The sequence below is a fragment of the Notolepis coatsorum genome (genome assembly GCF_963971535.1).
Source record: "Notolepis coatsorum genome assembly, chromosome: 10".
In the NCBI taxonomy this organism is placed as follows: Eukaryota; Metazoa; Chordata; class Actinopteri; order Aulopiformes; family Paralepididae; genus Notolepis; species Notolepis coatsorum.
This window is the reverse complement of record NC_140174.1, coordinates 97,263,578-97,282,032: the sequence shown is the minus strand read 5'-3', so window position 1 is coordinate 97,282,032 and position 18,455 is coordinate 97,263,578. Positions and strand designations below refer to the sequence as shown.

Genomic DNA, 18,455 nt, shown 5'->3' with positions numbered 1-18,455 from the left:
ATCCACTTTTTCTCCCATTTTCTACATTTTCTCCCATCCCAATTTCGTATCATCCAATTCAACCCTCCCCTGTCACGAACGCTGTTTCTTGCCTCCCACAAGCCGGCTGCAATGTGGACTAAGTCATACATAGCACAAGTCCCCTCCGGTACTTGAGGTAACAGCAGTCGCATCTTTTCACCTGCGCAGCTCGATCTCTCAGTGGCGAGGAGTAACGCGTGGGAGGCTCACGCTGCCCCCGACACTTCCTGATTCTACTGCGCAGGCACACCAACCGACCTGTAGGAGTCGCTGTCCACAACGCCCAATCCCCACCCATCAGTTTCCCACCCCCTAATACGGCCAATGTGTATTAGTATGAACGACCAGCTAAACTGAAAGCAATGTGGAGCGCTGGGCTCGAACAGGCGAGCCCAGCGTCTCCAGTATTTGTGGCGAGCGCCTTGCCCACTACGCCACGTAGCCGCCAATTTTTTTAATTTTAAAAGAGAGAGAGAGAGAGAGAGAGAGAGAGAGAGAGAGAGAGAGAGAGAGAGAGAGAGAGAGAGAGAGAGAGAGAGAGAGAGAGAGAGAGAGAGAGAGAGAGAGAGAGAGAGAGAGAGAGAGAGAGAGAGAGAGAGAGAGAACAAACAGGCTCTTGGAATGGGTGTCTGGGAGGAAGTGGGGGGTCTTTCAATGTTGATTAAACGGCAAGCAACTAATGTCATGAGTGCCAAATTAAAGGACAATAAATCCAATCTAACTGAAATTGTGTAGCACAGACCTTTCTATTAGGGATGCTCGATATTGGCTTTTTTACCGATACCGATATTGTCCAACTCTTAATTTCCGATACCGATATCAACCGATATCAACCGATACCAAGTTTCAAGTTTCTTTAATAGATACCGATATATGCAGGGTTTCCCGCCCCAAGAAATGGAATAATTTCAGGTAATTAACATTACATATCTCTTGTTGTGGAATTAACACAACATTATGCATACTTTTGACAATAAATAAAATCAGAATTGGTTCTTACTTGCTTGCCTGGGTAAATAAAGGTTATAGAAATGTAAATAAAATATTATTTCTTTAAAACTGATACCGATATTTTTCGATATCACATTTTAATGCCGATATTGGTCGATAATATCGGTAGGCCGATATAATCGGACATCCCTACTTTCTATGGATCAAAACCTCAATATTATTATGGTGTAGTTAATACTTCATGTATCCTTAATCCCTAGGCTAATGAGGCACTAAGATGTTAGTAAAAAAAAAACATATGCCAATGACGGGTGTGTCTGTGTGTGTGTGTGTGTGCACTGTGCATGAGTGCACATCTAGGGGCGGTGTGTAGATTTGGTCTCCCTGATGTTGACTCCTTAGCCACAGCCTTGGGTTGTTTAATACTGGACAAGTGTTTCATAACGCCCGTTGTGTGGGCCGGTTTCGGGGCCGGTGCGTGGGCAGGTGCGTGGGCCGGTGTGTGGGCTGGTGCGTCTGAATGTCCCTGGCTGAATTTGTGTCCCAGTCCGCCACTGCCCGACGCCATCTTGTCACCCGGACGAGGGGTGGTGAGAGTGGATCCGCCATCTTGGTTAAGTACAGCGGTACTTTGTGTGCCCAAAACAGTATCCATTCGAGCGAACGCTAACGACCAGTGTCTAGGGGTACCCCAACCATTATAAGCCGGCTTTAGTGTAGGTTTTTATTTGGTAACGTGGGCCCACATGTAAATTATTTCTTTTGTATTGTGATAACTGTGACGTTCTTGAATTCCCATTGAACTCCTTACCATGTGCCTGGGTCTTCCCCTAATCCAAGCGGGGTTTTGTAATAATGTATTGAGCACTAGGTGCCTATGTTGGGAATAGCGTTCCCCTATAATACAAGTGAGAGCACCCGGTGCCTAATGTGAATACATGCCATATGAACCACATAAAGTATAAATTGTAACTTGCTAAATGACCAGGCTTACATAAAGGAGAAGTAAATGGGAGCATGGTGTGAGTGTCTATTTCTGATCATATGCTAACCTTGTTGACCGGGTAAATACCTATGACTGTTGTATATTTATTTAACCCTTCCACCCCATTCGCAGCATATTATTAAGGGTATATACAGGTGGTCAAGGAAGGGTACTGCTTTGAGGGAAGCCCAATATCTTTATTGAACTAACAGCCACCGGGTGTGGGAGGGCTAACGGAGGTACTGGGGGAAGTAAGAGTGTGTGGGGAGCTACTGCTGACTGCCCTGGAAGGCGAGGAAGACCAGAGTACCACCCCCCAGGTTAGTAAATCCTGGGCCCCATCCGCTCCTGCTGCCCGCCCTCCAGAACGATGTTCCGGGCCCAAAGACGGGGGTGCAGATAGATTGAACTCTACTGTATCCTGCTACCAGGTGGCTGTGTATAACTACTCCCATAAGCAGGGATAATCCACCCTTCTACAAATACGAAAGTCTTTTTCTGGTCTTCATCCTCTTAGCAGTTGTTTGTATTGAGCTGTACTGTATTTTATACAACGGCATGCAAATTTCTCGATTCTGATTGGCCATTCACACGTCTTTATTGGTAACAATCCACGGTCCTGGGCTCAGGACCCGCCCACAACCAAATCACATAACCCTCCCCGGCTCACTCCGGGAGAAAACAGGATCGCGGAGATCAAATGGTTATGTTGAAAGCACCATAACGACTAAATATGAAGCGATTCTGTCAAGGGGAATGTGTTAGTATTTTAAACAATGTTGGATGATGTAATTGATGGGTCTTGACTCAATCTAGAACAAAAGAAAAATCGCGGATTGATTGATAGATTAATTGATTGATTTAAATTTCTTCCTTCCTACTTTCTTGCAGCGTTCTCTCACACTGTCCGACGCTGGCGTACCCACAAACACACACACACACATACACACACACACACACACACACACACACACACACACATACACACACGCACACACACACTGTGACACACACACACACACACACACACACGCACACACACACACACACACTCCTGTCTGCAACAGCGGGGGAGTCAGACTGAGAGAGAAGCAGCGCTGTTTTAAGTGAGCATGGTCTATTGAATTGATTGATTGGTTGATTGCTAATTTTATTACTGTACCCCTGGTTTCCAACTGGTTAAGTTTAGGCTAAAAGAAATAAATAAAAAAATAGGGCGAAGAAAACGTTTTTTTCCTATAGGGCAAAGAAAACGTTTTAATAAATTTTCAATCAATCATTCCAATAATACACAGTTGGATGTGTTAGTTGGTTGGATGCACTTCAAGCTGCTTCCACATGAGGCAACTTCTCTCAATCATTCCAATAATACACAGTTGGATGTGTTAGTTTGGTTGGATGCACTTCAAGCTGCTTCCACATGGAGTTGTGGGAACTACTTTTTCTGGCGGATGGTTTTTTCAATAAATCTTCGATTAATGTGTGTTTATTGTATAGAAATAAGGTTGGATGAATCTGGCAGTTGTATAAAAGCTTTACACCACGTGCAGTCGTGATTTGTGACCAATAAACCATGCCTAGGGGGGTCTAACGACCCTCGGCTGCGCCTCGGGCCTAACAACCACCCCTAGGCATGGTTTATTGGTCACAAACCACTCCTGCGTGTGATGTAATGCTTAAGTACCCATTCTGCAATCTGTTAATAACGTTTTCAATCAATCAACCTTTTGACATAAATATAGTTAGGCATGCCTTGCATTGGACTCATTGGACTAAGTGATGTACCTGTACCACTTTTCTCACTGCCAATACCGATTCTGCGTCCTAATCATTAAGTATCAGCATGTCGAGTACCAAACAGTATGACTCAGACCATTATTGTGGGTTAACGGACAAAAACGATTAAAATGTAATACATTTCTTCCATCAGGGAGATATAACATGCTTCTATGTGCCAAAATGCCCGTCCAATCTTTCGCCGTCGACTAAAGACGCACTTCTTCAACCATTATCTGAAATGAAAAACTAACTAACTAACCTCATTGTCATGCACTTGTCCTAATACTAACCTACACTGTAGCACTCAACACTTTGATGAACATTGTTACTGAGCTGATAGATTTGTGCCCTTCCTGATGACTTGTCGTACAGAACTTGTAAGTCGCTTTGGATAAAAGTGTCAGCTAAATGACTAAATGTAAATGTAAATTTAAAATGCAGAAAATCTCCTCTTTTCTTGGTATCATATTTTAGTACTGGGGAAATTATCTGATAACGACTTCACTGTTTTAGCCTGATATCGGTCCGTTATCCACTACTATCCGTATTGGTGCATCCCTGTGACATTTGTAAATAATAACGGTTTCCATGTGTGTTTTTTCTTTATAGAGGTGTTGACATCAGTATCGTCCTCGGGCCATCTGTGCTGCTGGCCTTCCTGTTTTCTCTGGACTGGAACTCATTATGGATCTCCAGGAAGGTTTTGTTCTTGGTCTCAGGCACAACGAAGAATATGTAGATGTTGATCAACACGATTATGACCAAGAAGACCAGGAAACAGTACTGCTGCAGCCCAGTCTACGGAGGAGAGAGAGAGAGAGAGAGAGAGAGAGAGAGAGAGAGAGAGAATAAACTTCTAAAGTTCCATCCAAAACCCAGTCTTCTTGCATTTATGGTGGTATTTTTCTTTTGTTAAAAATACGTGGTCTATGTGTTAAAATAATAGCTCTACATTCTGCCAGCCATCACTGATATGGATTGTCTGGTCAGTAACATGGATCTCCCAGTCCCTCCGCTCTGCAGTAAACACAAAATACATTTTCTGGTATCCCTTCCACTTTATCCAATCAGGGGAGAGAACTCCACACTGCGAAAGTAAGAAATAAAAACTAAGCAACTTAACACTTTGGATGCCCAACCCGAGTTTTCTCGGGTTTACCCCCCGTGGGTTGAATGCCCATAACGAGAATATATATTTATTTATTTATTAGCGATCTGAATTCAACCGAGTCTACCGTTGGAAAATCAGCCACCCCAGGCGCTCAGATGTGAAAAACGCGCCCCCTATCGTCTCCTAGATGGTAATTCACCCTTTTGGATTGGACTCAATGAAAAGGCATGAGAAAAAGAAAACGGACTCCACATTTTACTTCTCACTCATGTAACCGGGGTCGATCAGCTTCATGCTGGACCCTCAGAGCAGCGGGATTATGTGTTTTTACAGTATACGTGGTGGATCAATAAAAGGATCGATTTTCGGAATGGCGATCAGGAATTGGAATAATCCATTTGGATACCATCTGATCTCAGGTAAGGAATCTATTTTACCAGTATTAGGATAATCAGACCCGTTTTCACGGAGATATAAGCCTTTTCTTTTTTTTGTGATATGGCTGTTTGACTCTAAGAGCGATCAGGAACTGAGAGAATCGATTTTCAGCACGCGGCACTAGCGTGCACACGTACACATATACTATCGATAATCTAGCGTTTATTTGAAAACGATTCATAAATAGGCCGACAAATGACAACATTCTAGAATATTACAGTACGGGGCGATTATCATGGAATCCTCTTTTTTTTCGTGAAAACGAGGGGTTTTCTAAATGCTATGAAACGGAAATGAACTGATAAAAAAACAATCTGCTTCGACAATGTTGACTGGAAATTGGTCATTGATAATGCGACGGGCAGATTAGACACATAGCCATAATTTAAAACATAGATTAGGCGATATTAATGCTAACATTGAAGTGGATGTGGGCATTCAAGCACTAAATGTGCGCCCCCTGCTGGGCATTCAAAGTGTTAAAGGCCCACTTGCATGTTGTATTTTTGTTCAATAAACAATGTAACTAGGCCAACTTTCATGAAGAGGGGGGGGGGGGGATTATCGAAATTGACCCAGTTTTAGTGTTTTTATCAAACATGTTGACCGCCCAACCACAACCACCACGCACGTGGATATTTTAATCCATGGTTCATAACGTGTACCTTTCACATTTGAACCGATACGGTACCGGTACCTGTGAATCGATACCGGTACCCAATGGTACCTTTTTTTGGTACTTTAGTCTAAAAAAAATGTATTTACCTACCTCAGTCGTGAAAAAAATAATCCAAACTTCAAATAACTACAATTTCGACCGTTTTCGGCTTGCCATTGCTCCGACTGCTTTGTTGTTGAATCAAGTCAAATCCTAGGTAAGCATATATTGTGCGTGTGAACGTTGACATGAAAAGAAAAAATCAAAAGAAAAAATCAAAAAGAAACAAAAAAAATTTCTGTATCTCACTTGAATCGATACTCGGTAGTACCGACGTGTTTCGGTTCGGTACCTCAAAAGTAACGAATTCGGTACCCATCCCTAGTGCGCGTGTCATCTTAAGATTGCCCAAGGTTAAATTCATGATATACCATCCCTTGCCAGCTCTATTTAACATGGAGAAGTTCCCCTTCTTTGCAGGGCTATAACTTTTTAAATTCTATTGCTAGATTGCCATTATTAGGGCCCATTCAATGTCCTATATGTATTGTTCATGGTGTAGCAACGTTAAACTTTTTCATTCACATATTCATACTAAAATATGGTCTAAAGTATAAGTATGTTTTCATCTCTTTCTGCAGCTTTCTCCAGAACGTGATTTATAGCCCCAAATGCATTATATTGATGATCAAATACAGTTTGTTAGGCAAAAAATTTCAACTGGACGTACTTCTAGAATTTACTACACGTCATCTGATGTTGACCGGATGGGCGAGGGGGCGTTTATAATTCCGTGGGCAACGTTATACCATTCATCTAATGTGGGTCATATGTTCATCATAGCAGTTTATATCGAACACGGTAATACTACACGCTAAAACTCACCCCAGTCTCCTCGGGCCGTTGGGCGATCAGCATGGAGTAGACAGTTTTCGATTATGGGATGTTGAAATGCCCGATCTATTTCCAGGTTGTATAATAGTATATACGTCCAAATCATGTTGTTTTTTCGAGTTATTTCCACCGATCGATGTTCACTGTGTGAAGACAGAGTCTCTCTAACATTAGCGAGTGCCCGGACCCCATATGGAGTGAGTCCTGCCGGGTTAAAGGTTGATATCCGGTTTCGATCGGCCACCAGATGGCGCTCTTGAACCGCTAGAGGGTTGAGAGGAGATCAGCACTGTGTGTCAAGGCTCCGGAACGGAAATATGATTTCGATCACAGATTTTTTAAATATTGATATCAAAGACGAGTTACGGCGTCCTCGGCAACTTGAGCATGGCGGGGAATGACGAGTTCCGGCATTTTCGGCAGTTAAAGTGTTAATGATGACGTCACAGCAGGTACAGGGCAGCAGGGGGCCTGAGAATCACAGGCAGGTAGTGGCAGGAAGCAAGGAGCCTTCTTGTTACTACTAGGCTAGCCGAGGAGCTAGTATCTGTTTCACCTAACACTATTGCTCCGTGATCATAGCCATTTATCTCTAAGCTAACCACTATTTGTAAAAGCCACAGCCACGTTACCATATTTGTAATAATGTAAATCATTGTGTCGTTGTACATATTGTGTATATAACGTTAGTAGCTAGCTAGCTTGCTTGCTAGCCAGCATTCTCGAAACTCCTAACATGCCCCGATTTAAAATAGTTCTCTCCTCTTTGTATACCTTTGTCCTCACAAACAAAGTATTCTGCCAGGGAACTTATGGACACGACAGTAGTAGTAAGTTAGTAGTTATAAGGTGTTTGAGCTTGTAACGTTAACGTTAGTTAGCTATCGTGGTAGCCCCTTTCGTGACCGAGTGCATCACAGTCATGAAAGGGGCTACTATCGTATCAACATGCCGTGACGTGTAGCTTGCTAGCCGGCATGATGCGTGTGCAGTGCTTTGCCCCACAGGTCTGAGAAGAGGACCTGCACATTTTACTCGTTTCCGAAACTCTTTTACATGCCCGAGTTAAAATGGTTCACGACAGTAGACATAATGCTAACGTTAGCGGGGTAACGTTAACGTTAGCCAGAGCCATTATAGCCAGCTTGGTACTATGACCCGGGGATAAGGCGACAGCCTAACAGACCAATAGCGCTGCTGTACTGAACAACAGGCTGCCTAGTGGTACATGTAGTTCTTTTTTTACTACATTAAAAACCTTATAACTACATTGTTTCAACCAAACATGCAGTAGTAGCTGGTCCATCAAAGTCTCTCCGACGATTAAAACCATTTGCGTCTTGTAAGGCGTCCATTTGGATCAAGGAAATTGCTTTCTACACTCGTCAAAACTCCCTGTAGTGGATCAGAAGTAGGGGAAAGTTACCTGCAGTGACGTCACGGCCCTGATAGCGTCTGATAAGCTTTTTGATTGGCTCCATACATGTTATTCGTGCATGGACATTTTTAACCCTTTCTGAGTGGAATTTCTGGCATCAAATGGAAAGAAATTAATAATGAAATTAGATACCAATGATGCAAACTACCCATAATTGAAGAGTAGGGTTTAACCTGCAAGTGGGCCTTTAAGCAAATATGGCTTGGCAAGATTTCTTGAAATAAGTACAAATATCTAGGGCTCTCTCTCCTGATTGGATAACGTGGGAAGGGATACCAGAAAATGTATTTACTGTTCACTGCAGAGCGGAGGGACTGGGAGATCCACGTTACTGACCAAACACCAGCTCTCTCAAACAGCCAACCTTTTGAGTCTTGCCTCCCTCCTTTGGGCTTGTAATCATAGTACCAACTACCAAGCGCCAATTTGACATTTCAGAATAAAGGCATTACTTTTGTGAGAAAATCACAGCTGTCACCTACCACAATAAATGGGAAGAGCATGCCTATGAAGAAGAAGCTGAACCAGTTCACCGAGCCTGAAATCATGTATGCAGCAGGGCGCGTGGTTTGCGTGAACAATTCTGTGTTCAAGATGTTAGTCACGCCACCTTTAGGGGAAATAAACAAGATTCCATATGCGAAATACATGTTAGATAGTGTATACAGCTATACACAACTGTCAGTGCTCCATATCCTGCAAACAGAATGGAGGAGGAGAATAAATGAGGGATGTTTGGGTCAGTTACCTGGTCCCAGGCCAAAACTTAGGATGAAAGCAAATACGCACGACATGCTTAGGTAAGGAACGACTGGACTGGCATCCTGAGAGGGATAAGAACACATGGAAGAGCTCTCTGTTAACATGAGCCAGAGCTTCATTCAGCAGCATCCCTTCTGAATAAACAACCACAGAAATATTCTCAATATTAATAGATTGTCATCTACATTCATTGCACACACTCACTTTAAACACTCACTATAAGGGTGCACCTGTCCGAGGACCCTCCCCTCCTTTCCATCCTCCTCAACAGCCCCCACCTTTGCACAAACTTTCCCCAGCTCCTCACTCTGTACTACTGCCATCCTGTGGACTTCCGTCGCTACTACCTCTTCTTATGATCACCCACTTCCTTGTAAATCTGTCCTTTGTGATTAATGTACTTTCTGTCATGTTGTTACCCTTTGTGCTCCTGTGCTTTTGTTAGATGTTTATTCTTGCTTTTTAGTGTTGTCTCCATTGTGTTTTAGCCTTGTGTTATCTTTTGTCCTGTACCCCTGTGTGTTAGTTCTGTTTTGCTCCCAGGTGCGTCTCGTTCCCAATCACCCTCATGTGTCAATTAGTGTGTGTATATCTGTCTCGTCTGCCAACCTCCCTTTGTCGGTTCATTGTTTGAGATCCCTGCTAGAGTTTGCTTGTGTTTTGGTGTCCACGCTTGTTGCTGTTCCACGTCCTTGTTCATGTTCTGTTCTCCTGTGTTCCTGTAGTAAGTTTCCTAGTGTTTATTTGTTTGTTCCACCATTCTTTGTTTTTGTGTAAAGTTCGTCTCATTTGTTAGGGTTTTATTTGTAGTCAGTTTGTTCTATTTTTCTTTGCCTGCCTTGCAGTGATTTTTGTTGTGCCTTTGGGACTTGCTCTCATTCATGAGATTATTCTTTGTTTTGTAGTTTGCCCTCTGCCGGCCATTGCTGTGCCTTCTTTATTTTGTGCTCAAATTAAGCATTATCCTTTTGACTTCACCCCTGGCTCCGTGTCTCGCTGTTGCCTATTGCCTTCTCCTCTTCCTGTTCTGCGTTTGGGTCCTCCGCCAACACTAATCCCTAACACTCACCTTTATATTCACTTTAGACATTTTAAACACTTTTAACACTACACCATATTTGTATCTATTTACTGTATTACTAAGATTTGCACTACATCCCTACCTCGTTTTTGCATTTTAAAAAGTCTGCATTTTGTACTTCATTGTTTGCATTTTGTACTTTAGGTTGTACTTTAGTTTGTATATTGTATAGTGTTTGGCCTTTACTCTTTTTACTTTTTACTGTATGAAGTACAATCCCAGGGGGCTCATACAGAACCAAGCATTTCACTGTAATGTACATGTACCTTATGTGACAAATAAAACAACTTAAACTCAAGAGTTTATCAGGGAGACGGCAATGAAAACCATATATAATATTATAACTATTTCTTCCATCGGCCAACAGACAATTTCATTATTCTATCAACCACATTTTATTTTAGAACATAAAATATTGTTTGTTTACTCTCTGACCTATTACCTGCCAAAGTGTGTAACAGAGCAGACAATGTGTTTTTGATTGATATTTGCATTGTTCTTATGACTCATTATGTTTTGAATAACTTGTTGAAATTAACGGAAGGACTTTGAATCAGCCCCTCTGGGCTTCTTTTCTCTCCTGCACATTATTTGATCTTATTACATGGCGTTTTAACATTCGCGAAAATGCTTGATTGTGATTGGTCAATAGCGCTCGGTTGCCCATAGCAGCGGTCAGTTATTTTTCGATAACTGACCGCTGTCAGGGGCAACCGAGCAATAATGACCGCTGTTCGCAGCCGGAGCAATCAAGCATTTAGATCGCAGTCATGAAAGCTGCTCAGCATATGCACAGCTGCACTCATCAGTGCAAGCTGCCGGCGATGACAGCGTGGAGCCACAGAACAGAACAAATGCGTCTGCATTTGATCGCGTCTTGTCGATGGTGTAAAATGAATTAGGTATATTGTTAGTAAGTTAGCCATGTAATAAGCGGGATAATGTATAGCTATACTCGGTCATTGTCGCAAAATAATTGATCCCTTACATAACTACCGTGCAAATAAACGTCAGTAAACTAAACTAAACTTACAAGCTATAAACAACAAACCAGATGAAAACATCAAAGTGACCATGTTTCACTTTCAAAATGCACGACATGGGTGATATCACATCTATTGTTCTTTACATAACGCTCGTCCTTTAAATGATTTACCTGAAAGCTGAGGGTCAAAGTGAATAGGATGCAACAGATGGCCATCAGGGTATACCCTCCCATGATGAGAACCTTCCTTCCCAGGCTCTCAATTAGCATACCCTGGAAGACACGCCACATGAGAGAGACTACATGAGAGTGAGAGCGTTACAGAACACATTGAGGCTTGTATAATGTGTGGTATCACTGTGCTGCGGTGTGTGTCTGGTCTCACATGCTGGGAGCGAGAGGGATGTACTGTACTCACACAGGTCAGAGCGGTGATGCACTCACAGGCCCCAGTGCCACAGGTGGCATAGGGTATCTGTGTGTCCGCTATGCCGGAGGCTTTGAACACATAGTCTGCGTAGAAATAAATCTGTAAGAAATGTAGAACATGGGTCAAATGGTGCACCACCTCCTGTCAACAAAACCAACGAATAACAAAAGGTTATTGTACTTGAATAGATATAGATAGATGGATGATAGTGGACATACAGCATTGATGCCGTTGAGCTGCTGGGCAGCGTTCAGGAGGATGATGGTGAGGAGCTGCCAGCGCAGGCTGCGGTCGGCAAACAGCTCCCAGGGTTTTTTGGCCTTGACCCCCAACGAAATGATCCTCTCCCTCTCCATGTCATCCCGCTCACTGTCAAAGTTATCTGTGCCGTGCAGTTGTTTCAGGGCTGCAGACAGGAAACACAAGACCCACATGGCCACTCACATGAGGCACTAGATAGTTCATCTATTCCCCAATGCCTGAGATTCAACTGAAACTCAACTGACTGAGCTGGAAGCCATGTCTTTTGAGAAGCCTCAGGTTTTCAGGTCAAGTAAAAGAATGCTTCCTGCACTGTAACATAGTGTACTGGGTCATGTGCTTGTACCCGTGTGGCGAATTCTCCACAACCGATGTTTCTGCCTCTGTGGTGACCTTCTCGGCTCGTTGGACCGTGCCGTCATGTGCACCGTGTGAAATCAATCTTTGCCAAGTAAACGCCCTCAACTAGATCATTTCACAAGCTGCAATGTATCAATGTCATGTGACTATAGGAAAAGTCCAGTAAAAGTCTAAAAGATCTGAATCTGCTTCTGTCTCTCGACTCTCTGACAAAGATGTGGTTGCATTGGTATCCAACTTCAATCGGTTCGGATCCTTTGAATGAAATGAAAATGTAAACAAACACTGGCCTCGCGTTAGAAAGTAGCACTGCGTTGCGTAAAATCACTGCGCCCCGAGAGGAGTGGTTAGGCAAAGAATTGTTCAGAGTATAATTTGCTTAGAAAACGTAAATGTCGAATTCAATTCTTTTTTTATTTCTCCATGTGGTAAATACACAGGTCACAACATGTTTACAGGAATGTTTTGGAGTTGTATTTGGAGTGTATTTCGTGACTGTAGGGGACTGTAGGGAACTTCAGGGTAAAAGTCTGACCCACTTCCAGTGATGAAGCTAAGCTACGCTAACGGTGCAGGCGTTCCCTAAGCCTAATGCATGCAGATAGACAAAAAAGGTATGTATCTTCTTGTCTAACTCCAGGGAAGATGTTAAAGGGGACCTGCATTGCTATTCCTAGCACTATTTGGGCAACTTTACACAATTCCTGTGAGTCTATGAAAGACATCTGTAAGGTTTATTAAAAAAAAATGTAAATCATTGTTTTATATTTCTAATGGAGTACTCAAAAGCATCATTTTCCAGCCTCAAGATTTCAGCCTGATATTGGCTGGGCTCCGCCCATAAGCACTTTCAGTGGCAGTCATCCACAGAGTCTGCGACTGGTAGACAGAGAGAGAGAGAGAGAGAGAGAGAGATAGGGGGGGTGGGATAGAGAGAGAGAGGGGGGAGAGGGAAAGAGAGAGAGAGAGGGGGTGGGATAGAGGGAGAGAGAGAGAGGGGGCGAGAGGGAGACAGAGAGAGAGCCCCGGACTCAGCGGGACTGAGAATGAAACGCTGTCTAAACAAGCACACGCAGACGCAGGCTCTCTCCTCTCTCTCTCCCTCCCTCCCTCTCTCTCTCTCCCTCTCTGTCTCTCTCTCTCCCTCGCAGAGTGCATGCAGTCTAGGTGTCGGGTTTCACTATCTGCCTTGCAGTTTGAGGAAGTGGTTTCCACTCGCTCTGCTATCGCTGTGTGGGCTGTCCGCTTACCCAGCGCCCACTGACGTCAGCATGCGCCTCAAATCAGAACGACCTAATTAAATCGAGCAGGAAATGGTCTGAGCTGAATGAGAGCAATCCGCCAATATGGTATTTAGACACAAAAACACATTGATACTATAATACAATGCTAGAGACTGAAAAATGACATTTATAATGCATGTCACCTTTAAATAAGCTAATTTCCCAAAATGTTGGAGTTTTCCTTAAGCTCTGTCTGCGTTATGTGTTTTACACCGGAAATAAAGGCCTGAACTGCCTGTGTTCTCCAGTTACAAATCCTTCTCTTGTTGTGTTTCTGACTGTACCCAGTTCACATCCCACAGCGTCTCCTTTGTCAATCAGCAGGTATCGCGGACTCTCAGGGAAGAAGGGCAAGATCAGGAGCTGCAGGAATGCTGGGATACAGGTGGTTGAGAGGAGAATAGGCCAGTACTCTGTTTTGCCCAGTAGCTCTCTGTAAGATCACAGGGAAATGCAACAATTAAACTCAAAATAATGTAACGTCAAATATCTATATGAGCGAATCCTGTTGCATGTTAAAGAGTTAGTGTGGCTGGAGTAAGGCACTTAACCCCAGAGCAAGGCACTTAACCCTAGAGAAAGGCACTTAACCCTAGAGCAAGGCACTTAACCCTAGAGCAAGGAACTTAACCATAGAGCATGGAACCTAACCCTAGAGAAAGGAACTTAACCCTAGAGCAAGGCACTTAACTCTAGAGCAAATAACTTAACCCTAGAGAAAGGCACTTAACACTAGAGCAAGGCACTTAACCCTAGAGAAAGAAACCTAACCCTAGAGCAAGGCACTTAACACTAGAGCAAGGCACTTAACCCTAGAGCAAGGCACTTAACCCTAGTAGAGCAAGGCACTTAACCCTAGAGCAAGGCACTTAACCCTAGAGCAAGGCACTTAACACTAGAGCAAGGCACTTTACTCTAGAGCAAGGCACTTAACACTAGAGCAAGGTACTTAACACTAGAGCAAGGCACTTAACCCTAGAGAAAGAAACCTACCCCTAGAGAAAGGCACTTAACACTAAAGCAAGGCACTTAACCCTAGAGAAAGGCACTTAACACTAGAGCAAGGCACTTAACCCTAGAGCAAGGCACTTAACCCTAGAGAAAGGCACTTAACACTAGAGCAAGGCACTTAACCCTAGACAAAGAAACCTAACCCTAGGGCAAGGCACTTAACCCTAGAGAAAGACACTTAACCCTAGAGCAAAGCACTTAACCCTAGAGAAAGAAACCTAACCCTAGAGCAAGACACTTAACCCTAGAGCAAGGCACTTAACACTAGAGCAAGGCACTTAACCCTAGAGAAAGAAACCTAACCCTAGAGCAAGACACTTAACCCTAGAGCAAGGCACTTAACCCTAGAGCAAGACACTTAACCCCAGAGCAAGGCACTTAACCCTAGAGAAAGAAACCTAACCCTAGAGCAAGACACTTAACCCTAGAGCAAGGCACTTAACACTAGAGCAAGGCACTTAACCCTAGAGAAAGAAACCTAACCCTAGAGCAAGACACTTAACCCTAGAGCAAGGCACTTAACCCTAGAGCAAGGCACTTAACACTAGAGCAAGGCACTTAACCCTAGAGCAAGGCACTTAACCCTAGAGTAAGAAACCTAACCCTAGAGCAAGGCACTTAACCCTAGAGCAAGGCACTTAACCCTAGACAAAGAAACCTAACACCAGAGCAAGGCACTTAACCCTAGACAAAGAAACCTAACCCTAGAGCAAGGCACTTAACCCTAGAGAAAGAAACCTAACCCTAGAGCAAGACACTTAACCCTAGAGCAAGGAACTTAACCCTAGAGCAAGCCACTTAACACTAGAACAAGGCACTTAACCCTAGAGCAAGGCATTTAACCTCCAACTGCTCAATGGCCAACAGTAGAGGACTGGTTATGCTCAGCCAAAATATAATTTTAGAACAGAAACGATTGTTTGTTAACTCTCTGACTCTCGTATTACCTGCCAAAGTGTCTAACAGAGCAGACAAACATGCTTTGCATTTGATGTAAAAAATGTGTACGAGTGTGTATGTAGACATGTAGATGTGTATGTTTTGAATAACTTGTTGTTGTTGACTTTGAACCAACTGGGCTTCTTTCCTCTCCTGCACAATGAACACAGCTTTTTTTTTTAACTGGTTATGATCGGCAGCTCCCAGTTCAGCAAATATGCTGTTGCAGCCTTCCACGGTTAAATAAAGTGTAATAAGGAATTGTAAGCAGAGTCTAAGCACCTGGTAGAAGGTGACATGCTCTGTGAGCTTGTAGGAGGAAATGTCCAGTACTCACTGGAGCCCGATCACCTGTCCAGTCAGGATCCCACCTGTGATGAAAATGGAGGTTCCCATCGCCATGGCGCCACGGAATGCCTTCGGCGCTATTTCCCCCAAATAAAGAGGCTGAACGCATATAGCAATGCCTGTCGAAGATGAACCCAAAGTTAAGCATCTCCAGTGTCTTGCGTACAGCATTCACACACACACACACACACACACACACACACACACACACACACACACACACACACACACACACTGAGAAAGGATGTAGGGAGTGCAGTATCTTCTCATAAATGTAATTGTACCAGTTTCATTGCTCTTCCAATCATGAGGTCATCAGACGGTAGCAGATAAACGAGCCCAAAACATCTCACCCTCCCGCATGTCCCAGTAGCTGCGCAGAGCAACAATCACTGGAGGGTGGACATGTTTTCTACCCTGCAGAGTCATGTCGCAAGCTTGCATGTGCATGTAAACGTGCACCGGTGTGAAATGTGTGACCTGTCATCCTCTTTTCCTTGAGAATGAATAAGATAAGATAATATAAGATATTCCTTTATTGATCCCCTTGGGGAAATTCAGGCAGCATGGGGGAGGGGTACAGGTAGTAGTACAGTGGAGAAGTAAAAATAAAAATAGAATAAAAATAGGCAGTGTAAACAATATAACAATATAATTTACCCTGGACATGCGCATATGGGCAAGTAGGCAGTGTAAAAAGGTCAAGGTGCAAGATGAGGGTACACAGTAAATTTCGCAGAGTAAATTTTACTCAAACTGAGTAAAATTTTACTCAGTTTGAATAAAATTTACTCTGCTAAATGTACTGTGTATGTATGCCCTCTCAGTTATATTTGCCCTACAATAAATATATATATATAATATATATATAATAATATATATATAATAATATAATAATAATAATATATAATATATATAATATATATATAATATATATATATATATATATATATATATATATATATATATATATATATATATATATATATATATATATATATATATATATATATATATATAATCTAATAACTAATATCTAATCTAATATATATAATCAAAAAATTCTAGAAAAATGCTACAAAATGCTAAATATATGCTCTGATGAAGTAAGTATACAGTATACACATAAGGTGCAGTATGCTAATCTAATCTAATATATATATAATCTAAAATAACGAAATGCTAAAAATGCTAAATATATGCTCTGATGAAGTAGTAGTTGAATAGTAATGTTGTCTACCGTCTGCCGAGCCCATTCGTCTAAACAAGACCAGTGTTTCACTGGAAGTAAAAAAAAAAAAACAAGCCTTATTGATCATATTCACACGGCGGCCATTTTGCTCTTATGTTATGCTCAGGATGGTCACCATGACGACCTGAGAACATGCTAATATATATATATGATGTTGTATTAAATTGGAATTTCAACCCGAGCATGACATGAGAACAAAATGGCCACCGTGTGAATATGGTCAATTAAGAGTATTTCACTGATTAACACATTTGTGAAATATTCACCTGCATTTAATCCTGAGAGAAAACGCCCGAGGATGATCAGCTCGAACACTCCAGTAGGGTAGCTCACACCCATGAGCAGTGCAGCCAGGATAGCAAATACATTGTTAATCAACAATGATCCTTTTCTGCAACAGAAAGGACATACACATTAGTGGAGGACATCTTTCTGTGGAAATACTTTTAAGATCACGGCTCCCTTTATCAAAACCTCTAGTGAAATTAGAAAGTAAGAAGATGTAACAAAATGTTACACTGACAACCGATTCCGCTACTACATTTGTTGCTACTGTTATATATTTGTTTAGAAAGTATATTGTGTTTTATCCTTGTGAAGCACTTTGTAACTTTGTTTAGAAAGGTGCTGCACAAAGTTGTATGTATCTATTAATAATGATTGACATGATAATGACAATTCTGATCATAGCTTTTCACAGTCTGCATCTCCGCTGTTATCTGACCAATGGAATTCTGGACTTCATCATATCTAACAATAAAAGTATTCTCAGAGTACGGTCCCAGAGACAAAGGCTCATCATGTGTATCATGTATGTGTATAATTTTACCGAAATGGGGGCGCTGTAAAAAAACAACAATAAAAACAATAATAAAATAAAAGATGGTTACCCTTTATTTCAAAGATGCAGGTTTGAAAAAAGAAAACATTTAAAACTAGAAGAATGTACTCTGTCAAGGCCTAACAATCTCAGCACTTTCACATGCAAGAGTTTACTGGGTAGATGACAGAAATAAGAGTTGCCAGTATTCAGGCTATATTCATACGGTGGTGCTGGTGGTCACAGGGTCACAGCGTCACCATCAACAGGCTTCTCCCTCTAGGGGTCATTAATATTCACACCAACGGTTGTGACCGTACGACTAACAGGTCAAGAGATTCGCTCATTTGAAAATATAAAGTTTGGCCTAATGGGGGCGCCAGAGAGGCGACAGTGGGAATCGGAAGGTTTCCGGTTTGATTCCCGCTCCTCCCAGGCAGCATGTCGAAGTGTCCTTGAGCAAGACACTTAACCCCTAATTGCTCCCGATGAGCAGGTTGGCACCTTGCATGGTTGCCTCCGTCGTCGGTGTGTGAACGTGTGAGTGAATGGGTGAATGTGAGGAACAAAATTGTAAAGCACTTTGGATAAAAGCAATGCACCATTTGCCAGAGGAAAGGTCATAGTGCTTTTTGAGATATCTCTGTC

General features: G+C 42.4%; 1 protein-coding gene across 2 annotated transcripts in view; it reads right to left on the bottom strand.

Annotated features, from left to right (window-relative positions):
- Positions 1-3,643: 3,643 nt before the first annotated feature.
- The window catches only part of slc2a11b (solute carrier family 2 member 11b), an 18,268-nt gene continuing 3,456 nt past the window's right edge, over positions 3,644-18,455 (bottom strand). For both annotated transcript variants that reach the window (XM_084322680.1, XM_084322681.1), the window contains 9 exons: positions 17,254-17,378; positions 15,725-15,854; positions 13,722-13,870; positions 11,752-11,939; positions 11,522-11,632; positions 11,275-11,376; positions 9,024-9,099; positions 8,758-8,885; positions 3,644-4,534 (listed from right to left, as the gene is read on the bottom strand). In XM_084322680.1, coding sequence (XP_084178806.1) covers positions 4,340-4,534; positions 8,758-8,885; positions 9,024-9,099; positions 11,275-11,376; positions 11,522-11,632; positions 11,752-11,939; positions 13,722-13,870; positions 15,725-15,854; positions 17,254-17,378 — 1,204 coding nt within the window. In that variant the 3' untranslated portion in view covers positions 3,644-4,339. The remainder of the gene's footprint in view (positions 4,535-8,757; positions 8,886-9,023; positions 9,100-11,274; positions 11,377-11,521; positions 11,633-11,751; positions 11,940-13,721; positions 13,871-15,724; positions 15,855-17,253; positions 17,379-18,455) is intronic.